Genomic DNA, 15,390 nt, shown 5'->3' with positions numbered 1-15,390 from the left:
TAATAAGTTCTTCACAGAATTAAATGACAGTAATAATACTCATAGTTGTATACATGTAGGAATCTGTATAGTAGAAAAGCAGCTGTTATGAGCTCTGCTCAGAACTCTTTGTTTTATTTATAGCTGATAAAATTTCATGTTCTATTTGCTTAGGTTTAGTATACAGGATTTTGTGTAGTGTATCTGTAGCAATGTTTGAAGCATCAGTTTAGTGTTTAGAATGGCATATTTCAGTTGTAGTTGTGACATTTCCTTTTGTAAGGAGTGGGATTGTTTTGTTCATTGTGGCTAGCTTGCCTGTCCATTTTAACTGTGCAGTGGGTAAATGGTAATTTAAATCTGACGCTTGGATAAGTTTGCCTGCTCATGTATTTGTGGATCAAGGAATTCTCCCAGAGTGACTTGCTCAGTACAACTTTTGTAGAGAAATATTCATAGGAATTCTAGCTCTAAGCAAGGTAAACAGAATAGCTTATGAAGGGAGATTCTCATTTTATAGTTTTATTCAGTGATTTGAGTATTGGACGAGACTCATTTAAATAACATCTAAAAGTTTGTAATGATGGTTCATTAATACAAATATTATGTTTCTGGACATTATCCATTGTCATCTTTTATCTAAAACACCATCCTGTTTTTATTTAAAAAATGTTTCAGACTGGATTCTAACTCCGTCTTCAGGTAAAACCTACTCAGTTGGGCCAAATTGATAGAGCTAGTCTGGAGATAGAGACAGAATCCAGTATTTGATATGTTGTGTTTTTAAATAAAAACAGGACAGTAGATAATGTCCACAAACATAATATTTGTACTCATTATTTATCTTTTAATCTAGTTTGGTGTGTTGTGATAAGGGTAGCTGAGTTTATAGATGGGCTGCTAGTACGAGATATATTTGGAAAGTAACATTTGTTTATTTTAGGCAGCTAATGTAGGAGTGGTGGATTGCTCACATATGTGAGGTAGCATCACATTTCTCAGTATCTTGTAAACCACCACATAGCTGGTCACCTAGTGTTTGTTCTTATCTCTGCGGCATGTGTCCTGCGATTGTTAATCCCACCAGCTGTGAAATTTGCCCTATTATCCGCTTTCTTTATGATAAAGACATGAGTGGTGCAGAAATCCACCGTGAATTATGTGCCGTTTATGGCCAATATATAATGAGTGAAGGAACTGTAAGACAATGGTATAGAATGTTCAAAGATTGGTCAAGAAATATTCACGATGAAGAATGAAGTGGTTAGCTGGCCATCTGTAATGAGTGATGATCTTGTTTAGTGTATTACCCAAAAAATTTGTGAAAGACATCGCTTCTCATTTTCAGAACTTTCATGTGAATTTCCACAAATTTCACACACCGTTCTATATGAGATTATTCCATAATGAGATTTTGCCATAAACCGTGCATAATTCACAATGGATTTCCACAGCTATCATGTTCTTACCATGAAGAAAGCGGATAACAGTGAAAATTTTGCAGCTGGCAGGAGCATCAATAACAGGACACATCATAACTCACTCTGTAGAGACAAAAACAAACACTAGGTAACCAGTTATGTGGTGATTTATGGGGTAATGAGTCGTGTGACACTTACCTTGTATGTGCAAGCTCTCCCCCGTTCCTACATTCGTTGCCTAAAATAAACAAAGGCTACTTTCTGAATGTCTTCCATATTACAGTCTTGAATTAAACATATGTCTTGGCAATTATGCACACTACCTTTGTTCATTGTGGCTGAAGCAGTGTACAGTGAAGCATAAGTGTAGGAGTTGGTTTCTCTCTTCTGGTGGTACACATTGGTGTGGTGTACTGTAACTATTTTCCTAAAGCACAGAAATAGAATGAAAGCATATGAGTATTATTCTGAAAACAAGGAAATAATAGTAAACTTTTACATTTAATTAGCTGAAGCTTCACCTGCACTTGTCACATGAAAGTACCTGAACCGTTTTTAATAAAGAAAAGAAACAGTAATTCCTCCCATGTTGATTACTTGCATGTAACCTCTGTGTAAATCCATAGGTAGGTTTTCTGTGCAAGGCCACTATGTAACTTCAGTATCTTAAATGTATACCGATCTGCTTGAACTTGAATTATGCTTATATACATAAACCACCAGAAACTCCATTTCATTTTTAACAGCTGAAATCACATAAGTATTATTCAAAGTGAGAACAGGGTGCTGAGGAGAATATTTGGACCAAAGAGGGATGAAGATAATGAGGCGCTTCATAACTTATACTCTTGCCAAGTATAATTAGAATGATAAGTCAAGGAGGATGAGATGGGCAGGGAATGTGGCACAAATGGAGAGGAGTGTATATAAGATATTGGTGGGAAAGCCAATGGATTACAGAGTGTTTTATCCCAGAAGATGGAATTCTTCACAATCACCACTGCGGGAACCTCAAATTCTACATTGTATATGAAAGTTTACAGTAGAGATATTTTTCAACAGTTCATGTTTTTAATTGTAACAGGGGGACCAAGATGGCATGTGGATGTGTCCAGTGGCCATGGTTTCATTCAGAGTACCATATGCCATAGCAAGTGACATACATTTTTTTTTATTGTGCAGTGTAAAATGTACTTTCCTATTGAACTGGCTGCAAATCCAGTATCATCTATGTGACATGCTAGCACATGTTCATTCAGTGGCACATCGGTGTGAGTGGTTATTGGCACCTATGTAGAACTCCATCACACGTCTCCAAAACACATTTGCTGAGAACAGTTGAACATTAAGACTAAAAGTTCATCTACAAATATCATATGTTTTTGAATAAAATTAAATCTGTAAGAACATACCATAAGATCAAGTCAAAGGGGATGAGGTGGGCAGGTCATATAGCACGAATGGGGGAGACCAGGAGTGCGTATAGGATATTGGTGGGAAAGCCAGAAGGAAAGAGACCACAAGGAAGACCAAGGCTTGGGTGGGTGGACAATATTAGAATGGATCTTAGAGAGACAGGATGGGATGATATGTATTGGATAGATCTGGCTCAGGATAGGGACCAGTGTAGGGCTCTTGTGAACACGGTGATGAACCTTCGGGTTCCATAAAATGCTGGGAAATTCTTGAGTAGCTGCAGAATTGGCGGCGCCTTCAGAAGGACTCAGCTCCGTGAGTAAATAAGTAAGTAAGTAAGAACATACCATATATAGACATTTAGTGTCCTTTCTAACAGAGATGATCACTGTAGTGTATCCAGTCTTATGACATTCCTTCATGGTACAGGTGTTCACAAGTTTATTTAATTGTTTTCATTTTGGCTTCAGCCTGAGCATACCTGTTTGTTGTTTTTATACAGCCTGTTTTATTGATGTTTGTTAACAATATTGTAACAGATTTGATCAAAGCGTTGCCGGGCAACAGCTCTCTAAACACAGTCCAACATGCAACAATAGAGGAAGCTGTGTTTTCTGTAGATCCAATCGACGCACCAGTAGGCTGGCTCAATGGCGATCACATGATATGTGTTTACTGTAGGTCCATGTCTGTTCTGCGGCTATATAAGTAAGAGAGACAGAATTCGTTCAGAGCAGTTACGAGTCAGTCGTAAGCTGGAGGAGTGAGTCAGAAGAAATTTTAGTTCTGAGGTTCGAGAGTGATAAAAGACAAAATAGCAAGAAGAGTACATAGTTATTTGAAGTTCTAGTTTCTGTGTTCAGATCCATTGCTAGGAGGCAACTCATGAAGACGGAGAATCCTAGTGCATATACAAGAGTGAACCAGAAATTGTATAAATCAGTGATAGCGCTGTATTTGAGTGTGATTAAGAGATCTTGTAACCAAGGTGTTAATAAATCCAATCATCCGAACTAGAACCTGTTATTTTCGTCATGCATACTACCCTACACGTTAAATATTTATTGCTGTTTCTGTTGAGCTTTTTACCACTTAACAGGCTGGTAGAAATCTGCTTTAAGTATTCTCATATTGGATTTTATAAATAGTGATCCATCCTGAACGTTATCCAGGTACACATATGCAATGATGTTAACACACCTCTAAAGACAGATGCTCATTCAATTCTAGGGTCAGTGTCTTCCTTGAGAGCAGGTTAAAGCTATTGTGATGAAGAGGACAAATGTTAGTAGTTACAAGATAATTAGTCTTCCAGAAGCAGATGAAATCAATTTTAGAATGGATTAATGTGATTTCATTGCCTTTGTCCACAAGGTTGAAAGTACAAACTTTAAATGAGTTTTTATGGGGTCATTAACAAAATCTGAACAGCACAAAAAGGCAGAGTTAAGGGGAGGACATTGTGCAAAAAACAAGTAGAAATGGGGAGATACTGCAGTATTAAATGAATATAAATTTATGTGATAGGTACTGATGCGTATGACATGTTTTGCCTGACCAGTAGGAAAAATCTACACATTCAGATTTGACTGTTCTTGTTAGTATGGTGTTCATCCATCAGTTGAATGCCAGTGTTGTTACTTATCATAGTTCTGGTCTCTCTCTCGGAATCCTTTATCTTCTCCAGAAATTCTGAAGCTAAAAGGCTTGTCATGGTGCACAGCAACTCTTGCCAGACACCCACTGTTGAAATATGCCATTGTGAAAACCATTGTGTTAAAACAACTTTTGTTTAAGCTCTAATCCATGTTGGCTTATTTAGAATTAGATAAGTGCTTGTGAGCAAAAAAGTATTTAAGTAATAGTAACAATGTGAATTTTCTTGTTATTTTAATTTAATGCTTATTCATGGCAGTTTTAAAAGCCATGAGATTTGTATTGTTTGAATTCTGTTATCCACCTGTTATACAATGTCAGATGATTTAGGAATGATGCATCATTCTTCCCAGAGGTGTGTCACCATTGTCAGCACTGCTGATATTTTCAGTTAGGAAATTCTTATTATACAGTCATAATTAATCATACTTTAGAATTATCCTTGTCATTTTAATGTGATGGATATGCTACTCAGACTTCATACATGACTAAAAAAAGACCCTGAACTTGTTTGGAGTTCTGTATTTGTATTCATAAGGTTACTTGTTTTACCCATTGTATATTACTGTCATAATTTGGTTTGAAGATTGTTTCCTGGAATAAATGGATATGTTGATTGCGAATTGTAAAATAATTTAATTTTGATCTTTTTCAGATGATAAAGGGTGATTTCCATGTAGTTGAGTACTTAGGTTGGGAAAATACCTATACAGAAATTGTTGCAAGTGAAAGGTTGCGGCCCAAGAACCCAAATGCTCCCATAGATAAAGCCACATTCTACAAGTTTGAGATTGAAGTACCTGAGGATCTGCGTGAATAGTAAGTATTCTGGAATAGATTTAACTTAATATATATTGATGGAACTTTGTCACCTTTATCTGGAAATTTTATGATAGACATCAGCTAGGCGCATAGAAATTGTAAGGAAACGTCTATAAGGACATGGAAGAAACAGTGTGGTATTTGACCATACAGGAGTACATAAGTGCAATAGTAGAAGTGTCAGTAGTTAAGAAATTCAAACTTGTATGACATTATGTAAGATTTGAGGCTTTCACGGCGGTGACTATGAAGAAAGCAGTCTTCTGGGATTTGGCACCGTGTATATGTGGTGTTAACCGACGTTTCGGAGGAACGTATCACCTCCATCTTCAGGGTAGAAGAAAAAGTATAAGAAATCTGCAAGCGACAAGACCTTGAGAACGGTAAAAGCAGTCTGCTTTTACCGTTCTCACGGTCTTGTCGCTTGCGGATTTCTTATACTTTTTCTTCTACCCTGAAGATGGAGGCGATACGTTCCTCCGAAACGTCGGTTAACACCACATATACACGGTGCCAAATCCCAGAAGACTGCTTTCTTTGTATGACATTGGTTGGTATAAGTTAAACCTGTGTAGTTCTCTGTCAGAATGTAATGAACGCACTGTCAGTTTGTGATACAACTGAAGTTCCATGTGCACCAGAATATGAATAAAAAAAAGGTGAGAGCTTTCAGTTCTATAGAAAGGTAAATTTGTTCCTGTGCTTAACTAAATAAGCACTCCACCATGAAGACATGGAGGAGTGCATGTGTAGATGTATAGGAGGTGGGGGAATATTGTGTCTGTCTGTACATATGCGCTCAGTATTCCTTAAACAAATTGAACATGACACAAAGAAATTCTTTATGACAAAGTTCCAAAATGTTATCATGCATGGCCAAAGTTTAGGCAAGAAAAATTCCTGTGATGTGTCATGTAACGCTGTAGTCCGTTGAAAGTCAGCTGATGTTTCAGAAGAACATGCCACTTTCAGGATTGAAGAATAAACCAAGTACAAATCCAGCATGAAGCAGGCAGCAGAGGTTGCTGCCTGCTTCATGCATGTTTCTTGCTTGGCCTACTTTCATTGGAGGACTATGTGGCATTACATCCCAGAAGATAGAATTCTTCATCGCCAGTGCTGTGAGAAGCTCAAATTCTACAGTTTAGGCAGCTTCATTGCTTTCACTGTTACTGCTGGTGCTGAAATACCAGTGTCTTAGATGTCTTAGTGACTGTTGTGGAAAATCTTATAGCTTAGTCCATATTTCTTTCACTTTTTCTGTAGTAAGCGCACGATATCTTTTGGTTGTTTGGCCAGGAGACCTAGTTTTTTGAGTCAAGCATCCATGATGTGTGTTAAGCTTGCAATTGACACTGAAAGGTTCACAGTGAAATTTGCACTGCCTCTTTCCAGCATAACTACACTTCACATATAATTTATACAGAAATAAACATTATTGTGGCAGTGTACTGGACCATACCTCCTCCCAGTGATAACCAGTAGTTGACTGAACATGCTGTACAACACTTTTGCAGTATCCACAACCCATATTTAACAGACTGTTCATCACTGTTGCAGCCCTTTTCATTAGAAGGAAAAACCAAAACTGGATGCCTGTTCATATGAACAATAGTCATATCACCAGTAATTATAAGTAGCTCTTTGAGTTCCAGACTTGTATGTGGACAAAGTGGTATCTCTGTCGAAAGTAGGCTGTTGCTGCCTGATAGTCAGGAATTCATAGAACAAAGTAACATGTCAAGAAGATGTACTGTATGTTGTATTACTTATAGCTCTTGTATTTCTGAATATGTTTTTAAATATTTGCTGAAGTAACTTATATTTGCAGAGTGTGTGCAGTCTTATTTGTTGTGCACATTGGTGGCCTCTGCACCTTTCTTCATGAAAAAGAAAGTAGGCATATGGGGTCACCATGTCATCATTTTCGTACAGTTTGTAATTATTGGTAGATGTGCAAACTTGGGAGATGGGGGTAAAATTAGTGCCTCTTAATATAGGGTTCTAAAATATATTCTGTAACAGATAAAAAATTTAAATCATGGTGTTAGAATGTAAGACAACATGGCAGTTGCATGAAATCTGAATTTTGTGTTTTTGATTTGATGGCAGTAACTAATTAACCACTGGAGATGGATCATAAACATATTGTCACGTGTTGGGAGTATAACGCAACAAATAACTTCACGCCGCATTAAATATAGCAAATTTATTGAACACTCACTCTCACATTTACACAATTCACAATTTCACAACTACTGCCATCTGCAGTATCACAAATACTTCTGCTGTTTCCATTCTCTCCGGCGAATGCTAGACTGCAACTAACTTCCACTGCACTCAGCAACTGCACGATCCACACTGTGTCACTCCTGATCACACACTCTCTGGTCACATACTGCTCAGCCAGCCATTTATACTGTTCCCTGTTGCCAGTGTCAACAGCAGTGTCCCGTGTTACGTCTCGGCGGGAAGTGCTGTTACATCACCGCGGGAGGGGGTGGAGCGTTTACTGGCCTGTTACCGTAGCAGTGACAGCACTCCGACACTGTTACGTCACCGCTGGCGGCGAGGGGGTGTTCTGCATAGCGCAAATACGTCACACTGCTTCCTCCTTAACGGTGCATCCCCGTTCCTTTTATTTGAAGGCTGTTCTTGCAATGTCTTCTTTTTGTCCGGCTACTACTCTTGCAGTGACTATTCTCCGGCCATTACATCCACTCCGGTTTCACTATGGCATCTTTGTTGGGGACTTCTCGTTGTTCTGCCGCCTCAGGTTTCCTGTCCACTGAGGTTGGCTCCTCTTCTAGACGTGCCTCCATCTCTTGGCAGGCCATCATCTCTTTTCGGGTAATCAACGTCATTTTTTTCTTCAGGTTCTCCGACCGGTATCACTATGGGGACCTCTTTTTGTTGTGCCCCCTCAGGTTTCATGTCCACTGAGGCCAACTTCTCTTCTAGAAGCACCTCCATCGTTTTTCGGCCAGCATCCCTTGTAGCCAGAAACTCTTTATGGCTGGCATCTATCTTGGTGGGATTTCATGCTGGCGTCCATTCTTGCCAGCCTGGCTTCTGTCCTTGCTTGGATGACTTCCATTTCTGCGACCAACCCTTCTCACATGGCGGCCGTCTTTTCTCGCCAGGCGGCCACAATATCTATAAATTTAATATGGAATATTGCATGAGATTTTAGGTTGCTACAGCAATGACTATGAATTAAACTTTTTTGCTTGTAAGTCAACAGTGAAAACAGAGTGGTGGTGTGAAACTTTGTGGTTATGCCTGGCAAATCTAATATGGACAGAAATCTGTACATAAGTAATATGTTTCAGTTCAGTTCTTTATTTTTTACGTGCTTACTGAGTCTGACAGATTTAATATGGTCAGAGAAATCTGCATAATTCATATGTTTCAGTTCTTTATTTACACACTTAGTAAACAGCTGAATGGCAAATTATAAAATAAGCTGGAGCAGGAGAAATAGACAGAAGAAACATAGGCACCAACAAAAGGCAAAACACAGCAGCTGTCACTTAGACAATATTAAAGTTCACTTAGTCTGTCATGCCATCCATTATGCACTAAAAAAACACATGCGCATACCCGCTCATTCACCTTGAATACAATTAATATTTTAGTAATTAAGAAAAGCCTTAGTAATAGTAGTAGGAATCTGTTGGATACTGCAGATATTCTTGCTTTTCTTAACAAAGTAAAGTAGGCCAAAAATCTAAAGCCAATGGTAAGGTAAAAGTAAAGTTATTCCTAACTAATTAAGCACCATGCCATGAAAACATATGAAGAAGTGAAGGTATAGCTCTACAAATCGTAACTTTGATACTAGATGGAGGTGATTGGTTAGCTTCATGCCCCTGCTGCTTTACCTTCAGGAAAATGGCCCTCTATACCCATTGTATAGGAGACTGGGTGGGCTTAAAAGCCAGGAATCAAATCCTGATATCTTGGTTGTCCAGCCCATAATCTTACTCACTCTACTGACAGAACTGTCCCAAGTCCCTGAAGCCAGTGGTGCTTCTTATAATCTTAGAATAGCATTTTCTTTTAAAATATACAATATTTGTGTTACATAATTAAATTTAGTTTTTGCTTGATGTGTCTGTTCCACACTTGCTGTATTCCTAACATACCGCTTAGCTATCAGAATGTTCCCAGACTGTTATTGTTGTAAATGCCTTGGTGAAAGAAGTGACACCACACTGTAAATACACATTGTTTTTATGCGAGTGCTTTTTTTCGACTTTGTGTGTCTGTGATGGATGGCGAAATTGAGCAACATGTCTGCATCAGATTTTGCGTAAAGCTCAGTAAATCCGCCACTGAAACCCTTGAAATGATTTGTTGGGCTTTTAGAGAACATTCTTTAAACTGGACAGCAATTTTTTAATGACATTCATGTTTCATGGCCTGTCAAATGTCAGTTGAAGATGATGAATGTCCAGGGCACCCAAGCACCAGCAGAATGGCAGAAAATTTTGAAAACTCATCCATGAGCTCACAGGCACCTTTGGGATCAGTTATGGAGTTTGCCATTAGATCTTAACAGAAAATTTAAACGTGCTGCATTGCTGCGAAGTTTGTTCTCCAAATTTTTGCAAATGATCAGAAGCAGCGGTTTCATAAACGTATGTCTTGAGCTACAAGGGAAGGCTAACAAGGACCCAACAAGTATTTCTAGGATTATAACAGGTGACATAAATTGGATTTACGGTTATGATCCAGAAATAAAGCAGCAATCATTGCAGTGGAAAAGCCCACAATCACTAAGAACAAAACAGGCATGGCAGGTTCAGAGTTCAACAGAGAGGATTGTTCACCATGAATTTGTCCCTCCTGACAGTATGGTCAACTCTGACTATTACTGTGATATTTTGATACGCTCGAGAACATGTGCCCTGAAAAGACAGGAACTTTGGCACAATCACAACTGGCACCATCACAACATGCCCACCCACAGAGTTTATGACGAACAACAATATAGTTATTGTTCCCCATCCTCCCTACTTGCCGGTCTTAGCCCCCTGTGATTTTGCTTTGTCTCCCAAATTGAAAATGAAACAAGGGATGATGTTTTGAAAAAGTATTTGACATCCAAAGGGAATTACAAGCAGTACTCAACACCATTAAGGAAAATCTTCTGTGATGCTTTTGAAGTGTGGAAAAGACAATGAGATCACACTGTATACGTTCCCAAGGAGATGGCAGCCAAAATTGAGTAAGTTAAGCCATCGTTTCTTTCTTGACCTAGTCCGGGAACTTTCTGATAGCATCTTGTATGTTGGTTGCCTGTTATCATAGCCAGAATAAGTTACTCTAGACTTGTGTGATTTTACACATGTAATTTATCTTATATACATGGATGTGTAGTGGCATGTATTTTATGGAGCCTTTAGAATGGTAAAGTTGTCACCATTCTTAACTAATTAAATACTATGCCATGAAGGCGTATGCAGGAGTGAATGTATAGATCCACATTTTCTTGACTTCAGTACTAGTTGGAGGTGAGTGGTCAGCTTCACGCTTCTGCTGTTTTACTCCCAAGGAAAGAGCCCCTCCACGTACCCATTAGATGGGAGGCCGGGCAGGCCCCAGAGCCAGTATGGACAACATGGAGAGGGGAAAGTTCTTGACTGTACCAGGACTTGAACTTTGACCCCATGGTCATCCAGCCTGTAGCCAGTCACTATACTGACTACACTACCCTGGCTCCTTTGACTTCCTAATAAGTATATATACCTAATCCATGTATGTAGGCCCATATTTTATATTCAAAATATGAATGTGTAGGGAGGGATGCATTCAGTTGATCCTCTGATTTATGTTTTGTTTTTATTTTCAAGTTTTCTTTGTTCTAGTGCAAAAATGGACAATGCTCATAAGGAGTTTCAGAAAGCCATGGGTGCAGCAATCTGTCGGTATGTACCGGATAGAGGGGTTCTCAATGTAATCTCAAGGAGTGAGCATTCAAAAAAGCGTTCAACCATGCTTCAAGAGATGCATTTTAGGAATCTAAGTCAGAAGGTATTGCTGCTAAAACGAACTGAGGAAGCAGCCCGACAGTTAGAATCAACCAAGCTGCAGAATGTTGGAGGGTAAGGTTCCATTTAAAAACTGTCTTCCTCATGGTGTGTGCATACTAACAGATTTTTGTTATGTTTTGTGTTTTTATGTTGTTATAGTTTGATGAAAAGCTCACATTGTGGGATGAAATAATGCATTTATGTTTTAGTAAACTGTAACTTATTTTATGTGACATTATTTGTAGCTTAACTGTAAAATAATACTCTTTGGATTGATCTGTCAGTTAACTGTAGGATATAACAGCTTCTGGACAGGTGAAATTTACATTTTCTTATTATTAACAGAGTGCAGTATGTGAACTAACTTAACTCTCACTTCAACACAACGTTTCTTTTTATTTCAGCAAATTTAGGCCTTCAAACTTTATATATCAGCGTGTCTCAAACTATGAGGCAGGGGTGAGAGCAAATGCAAGGTGAGGCGCGGTATTTCTTGACAATTTGGCCTTCTTTACTGTTTGTTGTTGACCAGATACTGCATGCCTCTTCATGGAGAAGTTATGATTCATTGTAGCATACTATTTCACTGCTATATATCGTTAATAGAGACCTTTTAAGATTCCTTCTGCAATACTTGTAGTTTGGGTTGGATATTTTGCAGTAAATTGTATATGCTATGAAGATTTCTACAGAGTTGGCAATTAAACGAATAGCCTGCCACAGAGTTTGAGAACCACTGATATATGTATACTGTGCTATATTTTAAACAGTATTAATCTGTTTTATGGTTGTATTCCATGTTAGAACCATGGAGATTGTATTTTGTTACTGCAATTATTATGTATTCATACATAGATCAATTAAAGCAGTAATATTGCAAGGTATACATTATTCATAAAATGCATGTGTGTTGCAACATTAAAATTAATGTTACATTATTTCCGTTGTCTGTTATTATGAATGTAAGGGTATTTGTTTTCAGATACTCGGACGAGTTTAGTGTACGTGAAGATCTCATGGGACTTGCAATTGGTGCTCATGGTGCAAACATTCAGCAAGCACGGAAGGTAGAGGGTATCACGAACATTGAACTTGAAGAGAATTCATGCACTTTTAAAATTTATGGGGAGGTAAGTGTCAAAAATTGTTTTAAATACATGTTTGCATTATCTAGAAAGATGTTTTGAACATAAATTTGCATAATACTTTTTTGGTTTAACAAAATAAATTATATTCATTGCATTGATGTATGGTTTTCTTCCAGACTCCTGAATCTGTTAAAAAGGCCCGTAGCATGTTAGAATACAGTGAAGAATCCATTCAAGTTCCTCGGATTTTGGTGGGGAAAGTAATTGGAAAAAATGGGCGTATTATTCAAGAAATAGTGGACAAGAGTGGAGTGGTAAGTCTGACATTTAACTACTGGAACACAAGCATATACAGGGAGGTTATTTGAGAGCATGGTGCAAGTGGTACAGCCAGTTAAGCAGAAAAGAAATGACCTCTGTGTTTTCATCCTTTCTGCTTTGACAAACACACATGTCAACAAAACCCACCCTAATCACAGCAGCTGCTGGAAATGGTCCATGTTGTTACACATTCAGTCCTTGCCCCTCCATATATTGTTCACATTGAAGTTCCTTTCTGAAAATTAAGCAGAGTTGAAACCTGAAACTTTGAGCCCCAGTCTGCTGTGCAAGGTGTCTAACAGGTTTTCCAGGGGATTGTTTAAGTCTAAAATTGATTTCATCCAGTGCTCACCTGTCCCCCTTCCCCCCAGCAATGATCTCTTTGTCTAAATTTATTTACAGTTGTACAGATAGTTTTTATGCCCTGTTTGGAACTGTAGCTTCTGAAATTCCTGCTAGAATGTTCTCATTGCTTTTGATGTGCATGTTGTAGTTGAACACATAGTGCATTGTGTAATAGTCACATGCCATTTTGACATAAGAAGAAACACAACTGATTGAATGGTTAATACAGTAGCAGAGGCTTGGTATTACTGTTGACTGGCACATAAAACTTATGGCTGTTGGCCTGTTGAACATGTTACAAGCCCATCTGTGCATCCTACAAGTTGATGCAAGTAGCCTGTGTCCTTCCCGCTGGGCAGGCCAGATGATTTGTGACAGGCTCTCAGACAGTTTTTCTGTATGTGGGTTTGTATTACTGAAAGGATATTTTAATCTAGCCAGGTTTATAGTAGAGGGTGGCTGAAATGAACCCAGCCAGTAAATAAACCGAATAACTTCACTCTCAATGGAGATAACATGCTAGTTGTTTGAGGTGTAAAGTGTAAAAGCTCACCAAATATTTTGTTTTGTCAGCATGTCTGGACATGTATCCCCCTTGCTGCATGGCAGATATGCAGTCTATGTTCTGTCTCTGCCCAGGTGTGTCTTAACATCTCCAAAGTTAGACACTGCTGCCAGTAACGAAACTGAATAACTTCACTGTCATGGAAGATGCATGCAAGCAGTTTGTGATGAAAATTGTAAAAACTCACCAGGTGTTTTGCTTGTGATAGTTAACACTGCTGTGTGTGCACAATAGCTTTTGTTTGGTTTGTGCAAAATGGCATCATTCAGACCACAAGAGAGAGCTCTGTGCTGTCACTGACTGGCAGAATTTAAGTTTCCCATGACTGTTCAGTGCAAGTTTCATTAGAAGCACAGCCATGATTCACCAAACACAGTTGTTAATCAGCACCAGCATTTGCTGCAATCTGGGAGTTTCAAGGGACATGATGCAGGTGGTAGACCACAGATGGAGCTAAAGAAGTTGAATCCATTTGGGAAGCTTTCCAGTGAAGCCCACAGATGTCCGTTTGGTGAGTGAGCTGTGAATTCATCATTCAGCAGTTTACAGTGTAGTGCATGAGAAGCTAAACACTGAAGGCATATGAATTGAAGCTGCTTCAGAAAGTGCAGGAAAATGATTTGCTGCGACACAACAGCTTTGCTGCCAGCGTTCTATCTGGGATAGATAATGGCAGTGGCTACCTCAACAGGGCATGCTTCAGTGAAGAGGCTGTTTTTGATATCTCAAGTAAAGTCATATGCTGTTTTTGTCGCGTTTGAGGATCTCAGAAGCAACATGATGTGGGGAGAATATGAACAGGCTAACCCAAAATTGAATGTGTGGTGCAAATTAACCCGGTGCAGGAATAATTAGACCATTCTTCTTCCATGAAAAACAGTGACAGGTGCTGTGTGTTGGCATGTTAAGAGAGCTATTCTGTGCCACATGTACACCACATGGTTACATCTTCAGGAGAATAGAGTATCATCACATTTCTGTCTGTCACTGAATTCATGAATGAGCAGTTCACAGGAATGTAGATCAGTCACCTCATTCTGTGGCCTCCCTCCCCCAGTAACCCTATTTGACCACACTTGAATTTTTTTCTGTGGGGATATATGAAATTCAGCATGCATCGGACCATAGTCAATGAACCTGCCTGATCTGTACCATATAATTGATGCAGTAGCATTTGTAACTCTGGAAATGTTAAGAAACATCTGGACAGAATATAAGTTGGATGTCTGCTGCTCCACAAGGGAGGCACATGCTAGAAGCTACTGTCAAGACAAAATGATCATTGAATGTTTATGCTTATCACCTCAAATAGCTTGTATGTATCTCCATTGGAAGTGAAATTATTCAGTTTGTTTATTGGCTGTGTTTGTTTCAGATGCACTGTACTTGTTTACATTGTCATTGTTTTCCAAACTAAGCCTGCTTCTATTTTCCTGATCTTGTAAAAATGTACATTCCAGCTCCACAAGATCCAGTTAATTAGGATAGAACCTCTTGCTAAATAACAACAAAAAGAGTATTAATAAAAACACTACAATAACATCAACAGCATCATTCCACTATCTGTTAATACTTATTTTGATCCTGAAATGCAGTTTTATTCTCACAGCTGCTGCTGATGCTATACTGAAAATTTAGAATGGGGTTCTTTTACTACAAGAATGATGTCACCAGCTCACATATCTGTTAATATTAAGCAGAATTTAGGTTTTTTAAATAGTTAAATATTTTTCTATTCT

The 15,390-nt window shown here is 38.6% G+C and overlaps 1 protein-coding gene across 8 annotated transcripts in view; it reads left to right on the top strand.

Moving 5' to 3' along the window:
- The window catches only part of LOC111867750 (synaptic functional regulator FMR1), a 66,783-nt gene that overhangs the window by 5,407 nt on the left and 45,986 nt on the right, over window positions 1-15,390 (top strand). For 5 of the 8 annotated variants that reach the window (XM_023857880.2, XM_023857882.2, XM_023857875.2 and 2 more), the window contains exons 4-8: window positions 5,128-5,291; window positions 11,168-11,404; window positions 11,737-11,808; window positions 12,315-12,462; window positions 12,597-12,734. In XM_023857880.2, the coding sequence (XP_023713648.1) occupies window positions 5,128-5,291; window positions 11,168-11,404; window positions 11,737-11,808; window positions 12,315-12,462; window positions 12,597-12,734 (759 nt within the window). The remainder of the gene's footprint in view (window positions 1-5,127; window positions 5,292-11,167; window positions 11,405-11,736; window positions 11,809-12,314; window positions 12,463-12,596; window positions 12,735-15,390) is intronic. The other 3 variants (XM_023857879.2, XM_023857877.2, XM_023857876.2) reach the window with 1 other exon arrangement.

The sequence above is a fragment of the Cryptotermes secundus genome, unplaced genomic scaffold (assembly GCF_002891405.2).
Source record: "Cryptotermes secundus unplaced genomic scaffold, Csec_1.0 scaffold116, whole genome shotgun sequence".
In the NCBI taxonomy this organism is placed as follows: domain Eukaryota; kingdom Metazoa; phylum Arthropoda; class Insecta; order Blattodea; family Kalotermitidae; genus Cryptotermes; species Cryptotermes secundus.
This window is presented reverse-complemented; position numbering and strand designations above follow the sequence as displayed.